This window comes from Embiotoca jacksoni, unplaced genomic scaffold (genome assembly GCF_022577435.1).
Source record: "Embiotoca jacksoni isolate LCO1_2020_lvr unplaced genomic scaffold, fEmbJac1.0.p SCAF_10, whole genome shotgun sequence".
In the NCBI taxonomy this organism is placed as follows: Eukaryota; Metazoa; Chordata; class Actinopteri; family Embiotocidae; genus Embiotoca; species Embiotoca jacksoni.
Genome location: NW_027185230.1, coordinates 16505941 through 16526269, shown reverse-complemented (window position 1 = coordinate 16526269; position 20329 = coordinate 16505941). Strand labels below are relative to the sequence as shown.

The window sequence follows — 20329 nt, the reverse complement described above, 5'->3', positions numbered from 1 at the left end:
ATCTTAAGTTGATGCAATAAAAGTGATGCCCTCAACAGACTCACGTGTCTGTGGACCAGCGTAGTGTATTTATTGCAAGACATATCTATTGCATTATAAGCTATAACCCAAAAAGGGTGATATTAAATCCTAAATACTGTATTTTTTTATGAATAAGTTTGAACATACAGAGACATACAAGAACATGAGTCGTGAAAGAGTTCAGAGAAGATCATGTATAACAGTCTAATTTTACGTTGCAGCAGTTTCTGAAATGTTCAATAAAATAAAAATAAAAAAATATCACTTGTCTCAATCTAAAGAGAAATTCAGTGCAAGTTGAGTAACCAAGTCTTTTCATTCCAGCCCATGGCTGGTGATGATAATCAGGCCTTTTAGCACCGGCAGGCACAGGCAGGCAGTGATAGCCCTTCCACCACAGCCACCATTTATCCGAGGCGGTGTGTAATGATGACTGAAAGCCACTAGATGGCGCAAGGTCGATCATAAAAGTGACAGCTTTGAAGTGCTCCATGGGAAGGAAGTACTCAGCAGCGAATTGCTTCCTGGCTGCTTTAAATGACTCGGTTTGATGTTGTGGGAAATGCAGACATGTAGGCTTATCTAGATTTTTTTTTTTTTTTTTTTTGTATTGAGACTGAAAACATTACAGCTCCTTCACACGATCCCAGGGGGGAAAGGACAGCACGCCCTGCATGAATATGTGCTTAGAGGACATCCTGTCTCTGCTCTGATTAAAGGTATAGTGATCATCAGCTTTTGCATTATTCAATTATAAGTTTATTCACACACACATGCATAATGCTGATGCACATCAAAACAGCTCATCTTTGAAATAACAGTTAAAGGGACCAAACCAGTACAAATATATATATATATATTTTTTTAATGCAGTATTTTTTTTCTTGCAATAAAGTATTTTTACACTTCTGTATTGGTATTTTACTTCAGGAAAAACACGACACAAACCACATCCAGGCTCGCTTGTACATTTTTTTTGTACTCCCAGTTTGTGTGCGTTGCTGTAGAAACGGTTAAATGACAGTCCCCCTCTCGGAGAGCCAATGGACAGCCATAGTAAGGTGTCCGGTTACTCCCCGGTCAGTTGGGGAGGGAGGGGGGGCAAAGGGAGGGGTTATTCCGCTGCTCCGCAGTTATGGTAACTCGGCTTCGCTTGGAAGAGGACTCGGTACCGCTCAGTGGCCATCAAAACGCGACTTGTGGAGCAGTTTTCCGAAGAGATTTGTTTAGGTTTTTTTTTTTTTTTTTTTTTTTTTTTTTTTTTTTTTTTTAAACTATTATATTTTCAAACTGCGGCGAGTCAGAAAGCTCCACCTGCAGCCCTGGAGGAGGATTTTCTTTTTTTTTTTTTTTTTTTTTCCTTCTTCTTAAATGTGAAGAAAGGTTAAAACCTGTTGAGTCAACTACTATCCAAGATGTTGCTTTGCGGATGGGATGGCGTCCGGTGCCGTCTGTGTGCGCACTCGTAGCCTCGTCGGAGCACCAACACATTTCCCCTCTCTCGTGATTTCGTAAGCTCTTCTTGCCCGGTAAGTTCCTCTCAAACTACTCGGGGAAAAAAAAAAAAAAGTGATTTATATGAACTTTACGGTTGTTGTAGCGAACTTACTAAAGCTAACTAGGATTGAGTCCGTTGTTAAATAAATAAATAAAAAAAAAAGAGGCTCAAAACGCCGAAGCTGCTTTTTTTTTTTTTTTTTTCCTAAAAACAAAACAAAAAGAAACGTTGACACTGTTGTTAGTTATCTACTTCATGTTGTTTTTGATGTTTAACTAACACGTTTCGATGTTAAACGCTTCATGTTTGTGGGACATCTTTGGTTTCCAGTAACTGTGTTTGAAGTTTGAGAGGGAGGAGACGCCTCTGTTAAAAAAAACAAAACAAAACAAAAAAAACAATACATATCAACCTTGAGCTGATTTCAAGTTCATCCTCCCGCATTATTCGCATAAATCTGAGAGAATTATCCAACATGCACAATATTTTCGGAGGACATTTCCTCCGGTTTAACCCTAACAAAGCCCTTTAGAGGCAGAGTGTTGTCACTGCAGACCGAGAGGCTGCTGTGCACCCCCTCCCCCCCTTCATTACCATAGAAAAGCAGTAAAGTTAAGTCAGAGGTCAACATGTAGACTGACGAGGTCGGTGGTGAGGCTGTGTGACTGAACAAGAGGAGCATCCCCATCTAAAGGGGGCTGGGATGGAGGTGATGTTGGCATCCTCAGGGAAAAAAAAAATGGGGGGAAATAGTCAGTAGGTTGGTGTGTGTGTGTGTGTGTTGGGAAGGGGTGGGGGCTAGGGTGGTGGTGGTGGTGGTGGAGGGGGTTGGAGTGAGGTTTTGCAAAACCATGCTCTGCATGTCACGGTACTCCATAGCAACCCTGTGATTAACAGAAATGGAGCGGATGAGGTCGGGACCAAAAATGAGAAGTGAGGGCTGTTGGTCCAGAGCTGGGCTGATAATCAACGAAACAGTCGTGGCCCTCCTTCTGGCTGGTTCTGACCCTGGCTGTGTTAAACAACAAAACACCACCAACTGTTCAGAGTAGCTTATTGGTGAGTTAGTCAGACCAGTTCATGACTGGGAAGGTGCCAGGCTCGGTGCCGTCATGGCCAGCGGTCTCAGAAACCCGGTGTTTTGTCATTGGAGAGTAATCTGTCGAAGCATGTCAGCTAATTGCCTTAAATGTAAGTAGGTTACGAATAATGAAAACCAACCATTGGGTTTTCCCTTTTTATTTAGGTGAGTCACAGCTTCTGCTCCACTGTTTTCCTCACAATTTGAGTAAGGCACAGCTGTGTATACAACCACAATTCTGGTTTTGCTATATGGAAGAAGTAAAGGATGAGGTTTGAAACTATGAATCTTAAGTTTGTATTTTATCAGTTCAGTGGCATACAGTCTGGTTTTGGTTTGCTGTACGCATTTTAAAACATCCTTCCTTACATCATGGGCACGTTGGCTCGCAAGATATCCTGATCAAGGCCTTCTTCAAATTCAAAACACACTGTCTGTTTTTGGATTTCAATCGTGTGCTAGCAGGCTGCATAACACAGTATGATTTGCGGAATAGAGGTTCACTCAGAGTTTGTTGTTGAATTTTCCTGGCATGAATAACTTCAGGAAGATTTTCACCTCAATGCTGGCGCAGAGTGTCCCTTCTCACCGGCTTCTGTTCCAGATGTGTTTGCCAGCTGAGACCGCAGTTCTGATGTTTGGAGGATATGAACAAATTCCTTCTCATATCTTATATTATGAGTTGTGCTTTTGGAAATAGAAGTGGAATCTGGCGTTTTTATGGACAGCTGCTTCAAAAGTGCAGCTCCTCTGGTTTTCAAAAGATTTAGGATGAAATAAATGTTTCAAGGAAACAGCTTTTTCTTCCTGGTAAACTTAAGAGGGGTGAGCTTTTAAAGACCGCAGCAGAAACTGAAATTATGTGTTACTTCATTGTTATTTAGCTGCAGTGCAAGTTTTCAGGGGATTGTTATTAAATCCATTTCATGGGTTGTAGCTGTGTCACAGACAGGAAGGTGGGAGGAAAGGGAAAAGCTTCATCTAAGTGCGGAGTAGAGAACGCTATCACGTTTCCAGGATTATTTTCTTTAAAATCCTTGTGACTGTGGCCAAGACTTTCAGACACTTAGCAACAGCAGCGGACTAATCCTTGTTTAGTTTTTTCTTTCAGGCTGTGGTAATACATGGGAATATCTGGGAACAAACATCCACTGTTTGAAAAATAAAAAGAGAATGAGGCGCTGAAGTGGCGAAGGCTGCCTTGCTCTCGCTGTTTTGGGCCGCTGCCTCCTAAGCACCCTCAATAATGAGCAGGACCGCGGTCCAATGAGAGAGGGGCTGGCCCGCACAGCAGCCTCAGTGCGGATAAAAAACATTCCACTGTAGGTCTCTGCTGAAATAACAAGGGCCACAAAACAATCAGTCTTCACAGCACCCGGTCTCCCCATTCTCATGGGTAATGAGCAAGATGGGCAGGATCCCACTTCGCCTCAAACTTCACGCCTCCCATTGACGAGAATGGTTAACCTGCATTCCTGCATAAACATTTAGGCCTGTGACATGCTTACTCATTAACTCTCCTCTCCAAACTTAGATTCATAGAAAGCACATTGTTTCGCATATTGCTTTCAGAAACACAACCCGTCACTAATGAGGCAGCTGACCCAGTTTATACCGAAAGGACCAGTCGGTTCATGGATACGTGATATGCACGAATTCACCTCATAATGCCGAGCACAACATTGCTTCCTTTTGTAATATATTTTTAGGGGATAGCAATGATTGTTCTACCATTTTGTCTAAACTGATATATTTCTGCACCAACTGGCTGGTTTGCCAGGAAAATTGGAACTTTGGTGAATAAATGAAAATGTGTTCAACATACCAGAGGATGTCGAGGTGTGGTCCAAGACTCAAAACACACGAGCTGCTCGTAAAACCACAAATAGCATGTCATGTAACAGATTCAATTCTCAATGGACATATTTGGTTTGGGAATTGTTGCTGTCCAGCTCCTTTTTATGTCTTTGCTGCATTTACCTGCCAAGCTGTATTGCATAGACATAAGGTCTGCAGATTTGTGAATTTAATTTTCAATGATCAGAGAAGGAAAGAGTTTGTTTTTTTTAACTCTGGTACACATCCAAATAATGCTTTATCATTTCCTGTTTACGTGCATTTTTATGTTTGTTTTTGTGTCGAGTTGTGATTTATAAAATCTTGTCTGAAAGCCATGGTCTAGTGAGTCCATATTTACTCTGCACTGTTTCATGTGGGTTTTCTTAATTATGGGGAAAAAAACTGTGAAAAACAGACAGCAAAAGTTCAAAACATCGTGTGTAATGGTATTCAGTCTAGGAGTCACAGGGAAATGCTGTTTTTCTAAAGCATAATTTCTTGATATAGTCTAGTATAGCTGTCTGTCAGTGACATATTTTGTTTTGTAAGTATTTAGAAATGTCGTCACTTCACCCAAAAATATGAGTCTTTGAGGTTCTAGATCTTTTAAAGTGGAGGAGCAATACAACTTTGTCACAAACAGTAAGTGTCCAGCATGATTACATACAGCAGTGTTTTAATATATAATTCTACCATGAGAGAAGATTATTTCTGAAGTGGTTCAGGCAGGTTTTTATGGATTTTAGATGTGCTGCAAAATCAAATCTGGTCAGACAGTCATACTACAACTAAAAGAAAAGGTATGTAGTGTAATGTAGGTAAGGAAGATTTTCTCAAGTGGCTACTTTGCATGCTGTAAGGTCTGTCGATCATAGCTGGAGTTGTTCTAATCAGACATTAGGTTAACTTTCTCACAGCAAGTGATAAAGTTCAGATGCCGTTGTCACTTCTCTGAGAACTCTACACACACACACACACACACACACACGTGCACACTATTTTACCATAAAATGAATATGACCTCACTTCTGTTTTCAGCCTTATATAACACACATTTCCTTTGTGGCCCTTTTGCATTGCCCTGAACATTTGCATATGTGCACGGCATCCTCATTCATGATCCTGTATGGATGGTTATCAGCTGGTTGATGGCATGAAGCACATACCCTATTTGAGTTAGTTTTGTTTGTAAACATAAAGAAAACCCCCCCCCAAAAAATAAAGAAAACGTAGATCTTCACCTTCATAACTTTGTTTTAAAATGTATTATAACCACAATGAAATCGAGTAAGACAGCCAGCCTTCAGGTTATGTGAGTGAATTCAAAGAGTGTCTCTCAGGTGTAGTTTGGCTGTGTGTAACCTAAATCAAAGTTAAGTCCTGTACATGTACTGCTGGGAAATATTGATCCATAAATTAGCATAAATTCTACACCAGCTGTGGATTTGCTGGGCTGTCCACAGGGTAATATAAACTACCGAGCTGTTGAGCTCGACCCAGTTATAGTTTTTACGACGTGTAATCAGGGAACAGAAGTGTGGATTATTACTTATGTATAGCACGAGGCAGCTTTAAGATCACACCAAAAAAAAAAAAAACGGCATTTTGCTTTTCCTGATTAGTTTCCATTTCAGTCAGAAGCTGCTGTCTTCAATCTCAGAGGTTTTCGGAGGCCCAGAGTAATAAACTGCTACTTTGTTGAATGTAACTGAAGTAAAGCAGGGTGTGTGTGCATGCATGCATCATGTGCTTGCGCTACCTCCTCAGCTGCAGAGTGTGATAAAACCGGAATTATTTGGAAAATATGGGATTTTGCCCAAGGGCATGAAAGTGGAAAAAAAAACAAAAACGTGTGGATTTCTTGCAGCACTAAACATCCGTTGGGATTATAATTTTCAACCAAATTACAGTAAAATGTCAAATCAGTATATTTTCAGTCATCTATTCTAACAAAAAGGTAAAATTTCTGAAACGGTACTTGCCCGGGAAAGTTTCAATTAAAAGTCTGCGGTATATATTGCTCTGATGAGAGAAGCACCAGTGATTTGCAGATGCTTTTCTGGGCTGATATACCAGAGGCTCCTGTCATTTGTGATGCTCATTCTCCTTTATAAATCTGACCTCACATTGTCCTCTTCCTCTCCTTGCACAGGGAAGATGCATGTGTCCCTGGCAGAAGCCTTGGAGGTTCGAGGAGGTCCGCTCCAGGAGGAGGAGGTCTGGGCAGTGCTCAGCCAGAGTGCAGAGAGCCTCCAAGAACTTTTTCACAAAGGTAGGAACATGTGCAATCAAGTGTGTAAAGATGTTCCTTAGAACTTACTGTACATGCACACAAATACAGTTCAGGTTTATCTTATCCTTGTCCCACTGTTATTGCTTGTGGCACTGGATCACTAACCCAAACTAATCCGCCACTCAAATCCAAAGAAACAATGTAAACCAAACAATCGAATGAAAGCATTTACAATGGCTACCGTTTGCCCTTTGATTTGAATCGTATTCATTTTGTGAAAGTTTGAGTTGCTATTGTCAGTTTGCTGCTTTGTGGTTTGGCATTATTTGTACGAGTGTTGATTGTGCAGATTTGTCTCTTGTGTTTTAATCCTTTTTGTGACTCGGTCGTGCCTGTAAATGTCTGGGGATGTCCTCGACTGCACAAAGAGATAAGATTTAGAGAGTTTTTGTGACAGAAGAAAACAATGAGTGATTATGGGAAGTTTAATTCTGGACACATTGGACAGGATGCGAGTCATCAGCAGGCACCGCACTCCCCTCTGTGTTGTTAAAAAGTTTGGGTGGCGCCTATTGTTATACAAAACTCCAGTGCACCTGATTACACTGGACACGATTGTATCATCTGAACCGTTGACCAAAAGCCGTGTGAATCTCCATGAAGCGGTAAGCTAACATCTGGCCGGGTGTGTTTCTGTATAAACCAGCTTGTCTTCAACATCTGGTTTTCCAGAGTTGTTCCTTCGCAAACTATCCTGACATGCTGCAGGAATTCTCTCTTATCAGTGTGACCTCTGAATATTCTTTTGATGCCGAGGTCACCTTTAGAACAAGTAGATTGTGCAGTGACATGATATGTTAGTGACAAAGGCTTCTGGAGATAAAGCTCTATAACCATTTAGGACAAAATGCAAGGCTGGATACTCTGAATATCTTTGATTATTGTAATCTTTACATGGCATTGTGCTGCAGTGATTGTGAACATTGTCCTTTACCAATGTGTAGCTTTGTAGCTATGCTGAGTAAATTATGACCTTTTGTGTAGTTTTACAGTAATGACAGAGGCTGAAATTTGAATAGCAGATGTTGTACCCAGGTATTATATAGTCACTGAGCTATAGAAAGAAGTTTGTTTACCACGAGAGTGGATTAACACCCATTTCAACTTTAAAAATCTGATAATTTGTTTGATTTCCTGGAAACAGCAACCTTTCAGCAGTGATCGAAATGTGGAACATTACAAAGAATAAAACAATGTCTTTGTTTTGCTGAAGCAGGTGACATGTTTGCACCTAATGTCATACTTTGGATGTTTTCTTTTGTTTCTGTCTGTGGTGAAGTGAAAGGCAGTGTTAGATTTCAGACACTGTGAATGTGCACACGGTCAAACACCAGGGACAGTGTATAAACACTAACAGTAGTGGTTACTATGTTTGCATAAGACTGATTTGATTGAATAGGTGATGTGTGGGCACTTTGTCATTTGTTAAAGTAATTCCTCTTCCTGCTTCCATCTATACATCATGTGAGATCATACCAGTGCCTTACGCTGGTCTTTTTCTCTGTCTGCTGTTTGTTTCTGTTGGCTCTTGTGTTCAATACTCTGCTGAGGTCCTTAAATGCTCCACATATGTGGCTCTAATAGCCTGTTTACTGTGGAATTCAATGTGTGGTGAACAGCACACTTTGTAAACATCTATTTTTATAGGACAAGCAGGCTGTTAGTACAGAACAGCTCCTCAGTACAGTAGTTTAGAATTAGTCCCTTCTCCTAATAGGTCAGATATCAGCTTATTAAACTGACAGACTGCATTGTTATGAGATAAAGAACTCACAGTTGTACAATTTGCTCCTTTAAAGTCCTGAGGAAATGAAATGGTCAATGTTCAAGTCATATTTTGACCTTTTTGTTTTGGATTACGTTGAACATTCACTTTCCCCTCTGTTATGGTTTCTGCTTACATCTGCAGTTTATTGAAACTGTTGGATAAATTCGCGATCCATCAAGAAACCAATTTGCTCTGGCTGAGTCACGCACTTCTCCTCAGCTCTGTGATTGCTTTTCCAAAGCAAAACCTTTGTGAGGCTTACACCTTGTAACCCAGTCTACTTCAGAGTAAGATCTCCAAATGGTCACACCAGTTTTAAACAGGAAACATATATTTACTTAGTAAATTCCAGCTTTTGAAAGCAGAGATTTGGTGCCTCAAATGGAGTTCCTCTGTTCGTCTCTGCTCCTCTCAGAGTTCAGTATCAGTCAGAGAAAAGAATTTTGCAGCGCTGCTCAAACATTCTTTTGTATATTTTTAAAGTGTCCTCTAACCATAGCACTGGCTGTGGCTTTGTAGGAAAAGAGAATTACGCTGTGTAGCCATTCCTTTCTGCTTCCATGCCTCAACAGTTATTTTCTTGCAGGCTAAGAAAGCAACATGTGTTTTTGTTTACTTCAATCATCTTGAATTTCTATAAACGCCAGAGTTTTAGCGAGAAACACCCCCTGTGGTCGGATGTGTCTACAGTTGCTGCATTCAGGCTTCAAATGCCTCGAGACGAAATTTGATGTTATTATTGAGCTTTAAAATACAGTGCTTCACTTTAACAGTCTTTGTCTGCATTTGTGGCAAAGGCTACGGATTTACGTTTAGAAACTCAGTATATTGTATTTGCTTTCCTGTTTGGGTTCCTGATCATATCTCTAAGTGTTGAATTGTCTGTTTCCATCTCCAGACCCTTCAGCCATGGGCTTCATTATCTCTCCCTGGTCCCTCCTGCTCATGCCCTCTGGCAACATCTCATTCACAGACGAGTATGTCACCCAGCAGGACTTAAGAGCCTTCACAGCTCCAGAAGTCCTGGAGGGAGTCTCCTTGGGTTCTGTATCTGACATAGAGAAGGTATAAAGCATCATAATACCCTGTATGGTAACATAACTGAACAGATTTTTTTTTTTTTTTTTTTGCTATAAAACACAAGTGATAACTTTAAACAAGTTGAAACATGCATTCAATTCCTGACATGATACAATATCACCCAAACAGTGTCCTACTTATTGTTTGTATCCTAATAAATGTCCTGAGTACATTTCCCTACTTATAAAACATTTGCAAAGTAGGTTTTTCAAATATATATACATATATATATATAAACCTATGATGTGCTCTTCTTTTATGGCTTTTGTTGGTTACTTGGCACATTATTAGCACATGCTGATCAGTAAAATAATGTGACAGTAGTTTGATTGTATGTCAACGGACACCTGTGTGTTCGTGTTCTCACATGCGCATGTAGGAGATAAAAACAAAACAGAAAGCCCAATTAAAAACTCAGCTTGAGTTATTTGGATTTTAAAAGGCACCATTTTGGTGATGCCTATCAATGCTTTCCCTACCGTTTAAAGCAAATAACATGAAAACACGCAAATCAATCAATCAATCAATCAAAACTACTACAGGGTCCGTGTTCAAACAAATCAAAGATAAACAAACAAAGAATGCATGTGTTTTGTTTTTGTTTTTTTTACAGTGGCCAGTTTTCCTGTACTGACATAATGTATTTCAACAGTTTTCCATCATTGAAATGTTGTGCCTTTTAATTTTTTTTTGTACTTTCTGCGTGTAGTAATCCTTTTTACCTGTATCCTTTTTACAAGACTATATTTCAACTAGAACTGACTAGAAATTCTTAGAAGGCACTCGGGTGTTTAGCTCGAGTACATCCTTGCTTGATAAACGGGACACCACACTTGCACATTTGCAACATTCAGAGGTAAAGTTGTGAGCAGCTATATTATAACTCGCAGTCACCACGCTCCCTTGTTTTGACTCTGCCCCTCTGGTAGAACAGCTAAAAGCTTGCATGACTGGATTCCCGGCTCTGGCACGGCCCCACAGACCTCAACACAGTTTTGTGCTGAGTCAGTTTTCCAGCCCTGGGCCCGTCTCCCCAGCTGAGTTATTTCTGTGTAGAGAATATAATCTGTTTCCTTCATTATCAGACTGTGGGTAAATATGCGTCAGCTGCAAGTGCCACGATTATACTTTTACTTTTTCAACATATGGATTTGTATTGTTGCTTTTTAATTGGCAGCTTTTGAGTTTCCACATTTTCTGAAAGTGTTAGTGTGCCTTTAAATTTGTACTCGGAGAGATTTGTTCCTAAAAGACCTTGAAGGTTCTGTTGCATTCTTTGGCAATCCCTGAATTATTCTTTCCTCAACCAAGCCCAACATTCAGGGGAAGTAATTTCTCTCCCAAGCTATGAGTGGAGAGCAATAAAGAGAGGAAAATGGAAAAATGTTTTGGGATTTAGGCAGAAAGCCCCTGTCTTTTTCCTTTCCAAAAAAAAATTATATTCAACTTTTATTACAGTCCAGCAGTTGTTCAACTTTAGTCGTCCTCTCTTTAACACAATGCAGGTAGACTTGATTTATTTTATAGGTTCAAGTTTTTTTATGAACAAAGAAAGCCTTTACATTTTTCTATGTGTTCACTATTGCAGGTCTCTTCTCTTGACTGTGTTTTGTAAGATGCTTTTTTCTTAATAGACCAAGACTGAATGAAGTGTAATGATACTTATGCAGCCTAAGAGATGTTCTTTTTCACAGATGCACATGTACTCTCTGGGGATGACGTTGTTCTGGGGAGCGGACTATGAGATTCCCCAAAGTCAGGTAAATCATTACCATAAATACTTTCTTCCAAATTGAATAAGGGTTCAAATATGGAACCATGGCACCACTTGGTAATAAAGACTTATGTTATTATCTAAAAGTGTGTTTACTATTTTCAGGATGCCCAAAAACTAATATTTGCTTTTATTTTTACAAAAGATGAAAATCACTGTTTACTACATTTGGTTTCTCAAACAGTGCTGAACAAAGGAAATATGATTTTAGATATGCTACATAAACATTTACATGTCACACTACGTGTACAAAGTTGCGTCTTCTTGCAGATTAGTGCTCATGTAATTTGACTTGAGACATGATATCAGGTTTTTTTTTTAGCTTGCACACTTGGCAAGCCTATGAAGTAATAAGAATGTTTTTTTATGCGTATAGCCACACCCAAACCAATTGTTTGTGAAGGGTTAACAGTATCTAGCATGATGTTTTTGGCATCACACAAAACTCAAGGTAACTTAAACCTGCTCAGTCCCAATGGCGCAATGAGGGCCTACCCCAGCTCACTCTGGGTGAAGGCAGGGTCAATTTGTAACACTTTCTGTTAAAGTATATAACTATTTCAGGCCTGTTAATTTACAGGCCAAATGCCTCACAACCACATATAAATCATTTTTTTAAATAAGGTCTGCATATGAGTATCTCATCATGAAAAGGTTTAAGCTTTGACTATGTGGACATGGTCTGGTTCATCGTGTGCTCATAGAGTCAGTCAGGTGTAAAACACAATCCCCACAGTGTGTTCACATTTGTGAGAAAGTACCGCCTACACTTTTAAAGACATCATGACTCACATCCACTGCGGGCCACTTTGCTTCACTGAAGGGCTCAGGCTCCATCCATCTCATCCCATCAGCAATGCCCTTTCCCTCACCCATACAAGAGTGGCAGTAATAGTGCTCATGGCAGCTGCAAAGTTTAAAATGCTGTGCCAAATGCAGCATGTCATTGTTTGTGATGAATTCAAACAGTGTCATAAAAGGTGTGGACATCCTCCGTACCAACTGCTTTGTTTACCTAACTGTAACAAAAATGGCATAAATGGGAATATAAAAGAATGCAGATCATTTAATTTCATTGTTTGGATTTACACACATTTATCCACAGCTTTTTCAAGTCAGCTGAGCTTAGCAGCAAACTCTGAACGAGTCAACGTGACAATACAGGAAGGAGATTCAAACATACTAACTAAGTTTATAACGTCACAGTACAGACCGCTCCTCTTACTGTTTGTATGTTAACTGCCTTCATTGTTTTCCCTGTACAGCCTATGAAGCTGGGCGAACACCTGAACAGTCTACTCCTCAACATGTGTGATGATATTACACTGAGTCGAATGTCGCTGCGCACAGTGCTGGACATCTGCAGCAAACACATCAGAAACTCCAGTTGTGACCCTCCCTTCTCCTATATCAGAAAACTGGTCCGGTTGGTACTGGGCAGCCTTTCCCAGGTATGCGGTGTAATTCAAGTACAACATCCCTGCCTATTTTTCCATATTTATGTTTTAGCTGTTTGTCGGGAAGCCTTCATTGCAAGCACTTTCTGAGCCAAGTTGAAAGACCAAAACATGCTCTAAAAGAGAGGCTTTGTTTTATTACACAACAGATAATGGGTTTCATGTTGACAGAACAGTATTTCAGGATGGATGACTCGGAAGGATTTACACTCTATTTTCTTTTTTTGACCACATTTCCCTCCCTGTTTTTTTCACCATGACTCTTTATTTTTCTTTCTTCCTTACTTTCCCTCTCACCATCTTTTTCTCAGCTCGATGGTCTGCTGACTGATAGAGAGTCTCTTCCAGAGCGCAGTAAGGAGATTCGAGAGAGGCTGAGGGGCAAAGGCTTGCCCTCAGGTAAGATGAGCTACACTGACTTGCAGGAACTTGTCAGTGGTGCAGGACAGTGATGAATGTCCACAGTGATTGAGCTTTATTGGGTGCCAATGGACCATTGTAAAGGGGTCTGCTTGCTGTTAGTCTTGACTCGAGAAAAATTAGGCCAGAAAGACAAAACTTTGACAGGTCAAAATCTTTGTGGCCCGATGACAAGCTCGGACCGTATCTAAAACAGCAAAGTGACATTGGTCCAAGGATGGACAAACCATGAATTGGCAACAGGGTGTTGAGGATTGTGCTGATTCATCATGGCTCCACCTGACAACTTATGGGTTTTACTGCTAATGTATTGGTGCCAGATACCAGATACACTACCTTCAGAGGTCTTGTAGAGTCCAAACCTCAGTGGGCTGGAATTGTTTTGGCACCACTAAAAGCTCTAACAGTATATTAGGGAGGGGTTGTCATAATGTTATGGCTATGATCTAGGCTGTGAGTGCTTAACAGTGTTTGTGGTTGGATGTATATACTCTCTCTCTCTCTCTATATATATATATATATATATATATATATATATTGAAAGCTTACATTTGTGTTATTTATATATATAGAGAGAGTCAGATGTAAATGCCTTCCCTGGTTGTCAAGCCTCACTTACATCCTCACTTTCTGAGGTTGTGGGAAAGGACTGAAAGTAGACGAGGAACAACACACTACAACCTCCAATCGGATTGAATTCAGGAAAATATGACCAAATCTTCCCAGTGGTTTCTGAGAGAACTCCAGCATATTTCCAGTCCATGGAAAGGAGAGCAAAGCACAAACATGGCTGTCGTCCCGATTATGTAAGCACGGCATGGCATTGATTACAGATGCATATTTTGGAGTCACCAGTGAAGCTGCTGGTCTGCTGTTTGTATCAGTGCTTTGTTTCCCTGGTTGAGCACCAGCCAGCCCGAAGGAAAGTACATGCGAAGAGTATTACTCAGTTCTTAAGAGTCTTTCTTCTCGAGGAGCAGCTCCCTTCCTCCTGTATCCCAATGGTTCCAAGTTTGAATTGCTGCTCAGGGAACTCAAATATTGCCTCTTTTTTTTCTTTTTTTATTGGATACTGTTTGTCCCCATTTCTTCATTACTGAAATCCATGAGAGCAACAGCATGGTAGTATTAGATGAGAATTATGTAATAACAATGGACTTCTTTGAAAAATAATAATTTTATCCCTGTGATTGACTGGCAGCCTGAACATGGTGTGCCCCACCTCTTGATCAGTGTCTGCTGAGATATGCTTCAGCCCCCTTACATAGCCAACAGATTGATGGGTGAATAGATGAAAAATTAAAAAAATAAAACATCCTGCTTTAAAAAAGAAAAAAAGTCTTTTTTTTTTCTAGGTTTTTACTCGGTCTAGTTCTTGTGTGCTTCCCAGAGTTCCTGGAAAACAGCCCAACTCTCTTTGATATGTTTTCCAAGCATATGCTTTCTAGATTAAACCAACACATGCAGCATTTTTTACAGGACTTAACATCCCCTCCGCTTTCTTTTGCTCTTGTTCATGCACATGTTTGCCTTCTTTTTATCTCTTTCTTTTTAAAACAAGCGCTTGTACTGGCAGAGGTTGCATACATGTCTGGAAAGGCAAATTTGAAATTTATGTACAGTCAAATAAAGCAATAATTATTAGTCCGTTTTAAGAAAGACAGCGATAGAAAGGGTTGATTCATCTGGCTGAAATTGTTAGTTATAGTGGCACGGTATGTTCTTTTGTTTCTTTTTAATTATTGGGAAAATTTGCTACCAAACCAAACTGAGTGTCTGCAGAAATAGTTGCACGTGTTTTTCCTTATGCTGCTGTTGGTTTACGTTATATATGAATTAGTTTTATTTGCCTCTAATGGCTGTAACATTTCCACCCTGGAACCAACACAACAAAAAATTCCTATTGTTGCTACTAATTCTACTCTAATGCCTAATCCACTGAATATCTGAAAGTTTCAGTTGAAGCCTGATTTAAAAAAAGATGTAATCACTAATTAAGGTGGAATTTAAGAGTGAAGCCAGACAGTTTATGTAATGAGGCACTTTGATCTAACACGTTATCTAAACAGTGACTGGTAGTAAACATTTATAAGCGTGTCCTGTGGCATCCATTGTTACATTATTAATTACATTATTCATTATAATGACTGAACATACTATATACCTCTTGTCTGCATTCAGCCTTTCAGTAAAGGAGCAATAAGTGGTTGTTGCAGGTGCTCAGTCAGTTGAGACCGGTCAGTCGACAGGGCCACGTTTGGTGGCCATGTCATGCTGGGATGTTGTTGGGATGGATGCCAGGTTTTAGAGGCACTTATGCATAATGAATCCTACTCTATTTATTCTAATAAGAATTCCTTGTTAATTCCCCCTCTCATGATAAGTACCACTTTTTGTATTGATTGTAGGGTTAATAATGACACGAGCCAATGGGAGTGAAGTGTATGTTTAAAATTCGTTATGAATACCTTCTGAATGGTTTTACTTTACGACTGGTTTGGGGTAAGGATTTAAGGAAGTTATACTGGATTTTAACACTTTGAGTTCTGGAAGTCTTTGCATTTGCTCATGTTTAACAAAGTTTTGGGTGTGTGTCGTTGTCAGGGAGGAGTGCCGCCCCCAGGGTTCTGGAGCGCTACAGAGCGAGGACTCAAGAACAAACGTCTCTTAACCGGGGCCTCAGTCGTTCCATGGGCTCGCTACCGATGCAGGACTTGTTGAAGGGGGATGACGGGGCAGCCTTACAGTATTCCCCGTCTGATTATTACACCAACTCTGAATCCCCCACAGAACTCTACCCCAAACCCCCCTCACTCCAGCACCAACGCTCCTATCCCTACCTGCAACCCTTTCACCCCCAGCAAAAGGCCCGGCCCGTGGAACTGGACCGTAGGTCGTTGGCCTTCTACAGTGGGGATCCGGGGCCAAGTCATGCCAGAAAGAACTGGGCCTCCTCTGTGGATTTGGCTTGCATTGACCCCGAGGCTCTTCGTTTTGGGGCTTTGGAGGATGCACGGAGAGGCAGCAGTGCTTTAAGTACCCACTCCATTGGCAGGCTCAAATCTCCCTTGAGGACATCCAGAGAGAGGGAACCTCGCTACCCTGAGTTCGGTGGGCTGAAGAGTAGGAAGCCTCATCACCACTCGGCTCTCTCTGTCGGCTCAGCCCTCACTGGTGCTTATGACAGGATCAAGGAAAGACAAAGGAAACTTCATATGCTGAGACAAGCAGTGGATGGTGAGTATGCTGTCTGATCCCAAGAGTACAGTATAGTGGGGTTGTTGTTCCTAGTCCCGACACTGATAAATGTGCCTTTAAGTTTCAATATCAGTCTTTGGGGTTCCCTGTAAGGTGTTATGTGTTGATTTTGGAGAAATTCCTTTAGGAATTCCTTTAGAAATGTTTATGAAAGGGAACGGAGCAATCACATGTCAAAATAAACAGCAGAATTGACCATTTCTGATGATACACGTTGTTTCTCTGTACAGCAAAGGGTTTTCAATTAACTAACTAACAAACAAACAAAAAAAAGAGGTATTTGCAGGCCTACCCGCCTGCTGAGTTATTAGCACATATCACAGGGGCGTATGCCCTGAGTGTGAGTCCCTGGTTTGGCTCCTGGCCACCCACACTGTGTTAAGTCATACCATGTCCCACAAACATGGTTTGGATTTTGCCAGATTCCAGGCAATCGCCTCCACATAATTATAAAAAGATATCTCTACTGCCAATATTTAATGGTGAGATACAAATTCATTCGATTATTTTTTTTTTCCCCCTCATGTAAAGGCTAATATAATAAATCTCCAAGTATTATCAAATTAAATGATGAACGATTTCAATCGCCAGAACTTTTCTCAAAAAACAAGATACAGCTTGAATGGTTAGCTCCTATTATGCTCCTACAAGATATGAGTTTAAAAGTGAAGGGAGTGAAATTACTCTGAAAATGGCCTTGGTTTCATCGGGTTAATCTGACCACTCTCATCTGTTTTGGACTTTTCCTGCATTTGGCACTAATCACACAGAAACAGTATGACTAGCAAGTTTTAATGCTGCTCACACGATTTTACTCTGAAACCCTACAAACCACACACAGCCTGTTTTTACAGCTTCATTAAGATTTAGATCTTTTATCTGCACCCTTTTTTTTTTTTTCCTCATTGCAACACATTGCACATAACAATCACCTGGTTGTTAGTATTGCATGATAAAGGAATCCTGGGGACATATCTGAGCTCAGTCATGTGTCATTATTTTGTAATGCGTGGTTGCCAGTACTTTGTCAGAACATGTAGTGTGTGGGCTTCATTGTATGAAGATATAACGTTGGTGTAAAGATATAATGTTGGTATCATGTGTACAGCAGTCCACAATTCCAAAGTGAAAAAAATCCTACTGAAGTTCTCGGCTTTAGTCTGCTGAGACACTGAAGGAGATCTTCTGGGGCTCAGCTGTGTAATTAACATGTTAAGAAAATGTCAAACCGGGTGATGCAATACATTTATCAGGCAATAAAAGCCCAGCGGGTACAGCGGCCTGATGTGCGAGGTGAAAATGTGACAGGAATGGGATGATGTGAGCAACCAGACACTCAAACTAGTTACAGTTTGTCTGTCTGTCTGTAACTACCATGTGGGATGGGAGCTGGGTGCTGGCTTGAATGAAGTATCATTGGTGGTGGCTGGGCAGCAGTGTTTAGACAGAATGTATGAGTCACTGCGACAGAGGTTTCCAAATGGCTGATTCTAATTACAGGCCAGCTTAATTCTAGCCTGCTGCTAACTGTCATACATGTTATATACAAAGTGCCTCTACTTTTTTTTGTTTTTGTTTTTATATATGGCTGTAAACATGCAGATATAAGGACACGTACATGCAAAATATTTAAATAACACAATCACCCACAGTGTTACAGACTCAATCTTTGTATAATCACATGCTTATACCGAGCACACACACAACAATTTGTTTTAACACCTCGCTAGTCAGCCCCAAGAGCTTTAAGTTTCCTTCAGGAGCTTATTGAATTCTTGGTAAAGTTTCCATAGGCAAGCTAGTTTGATGCAGTAAGTCACATGTAGGTCTATAAGAAACTACTGTCCTCCACCTCTTGTTCCCTTTCCTCCTCTTGCTGCTCTTCCATATTCCCCACTCTCCAGCTCTCTCCACCTCTCTCCACCTCTCTCCACCTCTCTCCACCTCCCTCCACCTCTCTCCACCTCTCTCCACCTCTCTCCAGCTCTCTCCACCTCTCTCCACCTCTCTCCAGCTCCCTCCATCTCCCTCCATCTCTCTCCAGCTCCCTCCAACCTCCCTGCTTTTCTGGCAGCTATTTTTAATGCTGACCGAGCCACCAACCAAGCATTCTTTTCCTCGACTGCGGCTTTTTATCCCCAGCAAGTCCTTCTTTTCCTCTCTTTCCCTCCCCCTTGTCCTTTTATTGATTGGAATTGGGGGGGGGGCGCATTTGGCTTTTTGATTTCAAATAGTGGTATGAGGAGAGGAGCTGAGCTTCTCCATATAGCAGTGTCAGAACAAGAACATTAAAATGGTGGGTACCCCTGTTTGTTGACCCACCAATCAGTGTCTGTGTCTCTGTGTCTGTGTGTGGGTGTGTGTCTGTGTGTGTGTGTGTGTGTGTGGGTGGGTGTGTGTGTGTACAGTTGTTGGGAAAAGCTTTTCGTTGAATGTTAATGTGCTGTTACTTTTTATTTCATGAACTGAAACGGTTTAAAAAAAGAAACACTAAAATGTCAAGTTTGGGCTCCCGTCCGCTTGTAAAACCCTCATAACTTGATTAACTCGTTATGTCTTTATTCACTCATTAGAACTTAAGCCCTTAAGCCCTTGGCAAAAAAAAAATTCAAAACCTCCCCCTGAAAAACATCCCCAAATTCAGCTACTAACAGCTCCACATCTGTAAGTCCAAAGCAGACCACCCTGGGCTCTATGGATAAGAAGCACTTGGGGGGGGGGGGGGGTAATTTTAAAATACTATAAGTGTCCTTATCCTAATCACCAGGACATAGTGAGATTTGAATGAGTCTTGGTGTTTGACTGGACCGGGTATGAAACACTAAAGGGCTTTTAATTTAAAATAATGGCTTTTAATTTGAAATGGAGTCCAAGAAGTTGTGGCCTTTGGCCGACCAATGGTGAAATGAAAGGCTGAGCTAAGATACTCAAATGTATTCTCAAAGCTTTTTGCTATAGTATGTAATGGATCATTTGGAGGGCCACGTGGATGTGTTGCCTCCCTCTCTTTCTCTTTTCTCTTACTTCTGTCTGTTCTTTTCTGCAGGAAAGTGATGGCACAGCAGTGGTCAGTGGTCTCAGGTTTCACAGTTACACACTTTCTCTCTGCCTTCTGCGCGTGTTCATTTGCAAATCATTTTTAATTGAATATGCATCACAACACTAAACATTGTTCGTGTGCATGCCTGTGTGTGCATGGGCATGTATGTACCAGTGCAGAGGTGTAACCCCCACACCCCCTTTTTTTTTTTTTTTCCTTTTTTTTTTTTTAAAGTGGCAAGGTGCTTCAACCTTCAATGAATAGAAACTTTCCTCGTAGACCTAGATACTGTAATTGGAGTCATGCATAGCGGATGAGGGAATTCCTAACATTATTGGACTTTTCCGGCACTTGGCAGCAGGTCATGTGGCTTCGGGTCCGGGGCGGATCCAGCTTGGACATTTCAGAACACTGTTGGTCCAGGATAAGGGGAGGTGTTTGCAAAAAGCAGAACCCCCCCTCCCCCTCCACACACACACACACACACACACACACACACACACACACACACACACACACACACACACACACATTTTCATAATTATATTCCAGTTTGGTTTGCTGACTCCAAAGACTACAGAAGGAAAGATGACAGTGTTTCTAGGGATTTAAAAAACAACTTTTGACCACTGAGTTTACTTTTGATCCATTTTAATCCACTGACTCATTTCCTCTTCACATTATGAATAATGTCTAAAAGAAGCACTTTAGAAGTTCACAAAAAGGGTGGTAACTGGGTAAATAGACATCTTTGTTTTACTATATGTTTTCCACGGCGTGTGCACTTGAAATTCCGATTT

At 40.8% G+C, this 20329-nt stretch overlaps 1 protein-coding gene across 8 annotated transcripts in view; it reads left to right on the top strand.

The window, feature by feature from the left end:
* The first annotated feature begins 717 nt into the window (after window positions 1-717).
* ptpn13 (protein tyrosine phosphatase non-receptor type 13) overlaps window positions 718-20329 on the top strand; it is a 41410-nt gene continuing 21798 nt past the window's right edge. For 6 of the 8 annotated variants that reach the window (XM_069170148.1, XM_069170139.1, XM_069170163.1 and 3 more), the window contains exons 1-7: window positions 1394-1550; window positions 6592-6711; window positions 9399-9565; window positions 11275-11340; window positions 12620-12805; window positions 13123-13210; window positions 15836-16468. In XM_069170148.1, coding sequence (XP_069026249.1) covers window positions 6597-6711; window positions 9399-9565; window positions 11275-11340; window positions 12620-12805; window positions 13123-13210; window positions 15836-16468 — 1255 coding nt within the window. In that variant the 5' untranslated portion in view covers window positions 1394-1550; window positions 6592-6596. Of the gene's footprint in view, window positions 741-1393; window positions 1551-6591; window positions 6712-9398; window positions 9566-11274; window positions 11341-12619; window positions 12806-13122; window positions 13211-15835; window positions 16469-19534; window positions 19557-20329 lie in introns of those variants that run through there. The other 2 variants (XM_069170116.1, XM_069170156.1) reach the window with 2 other exon arrangements.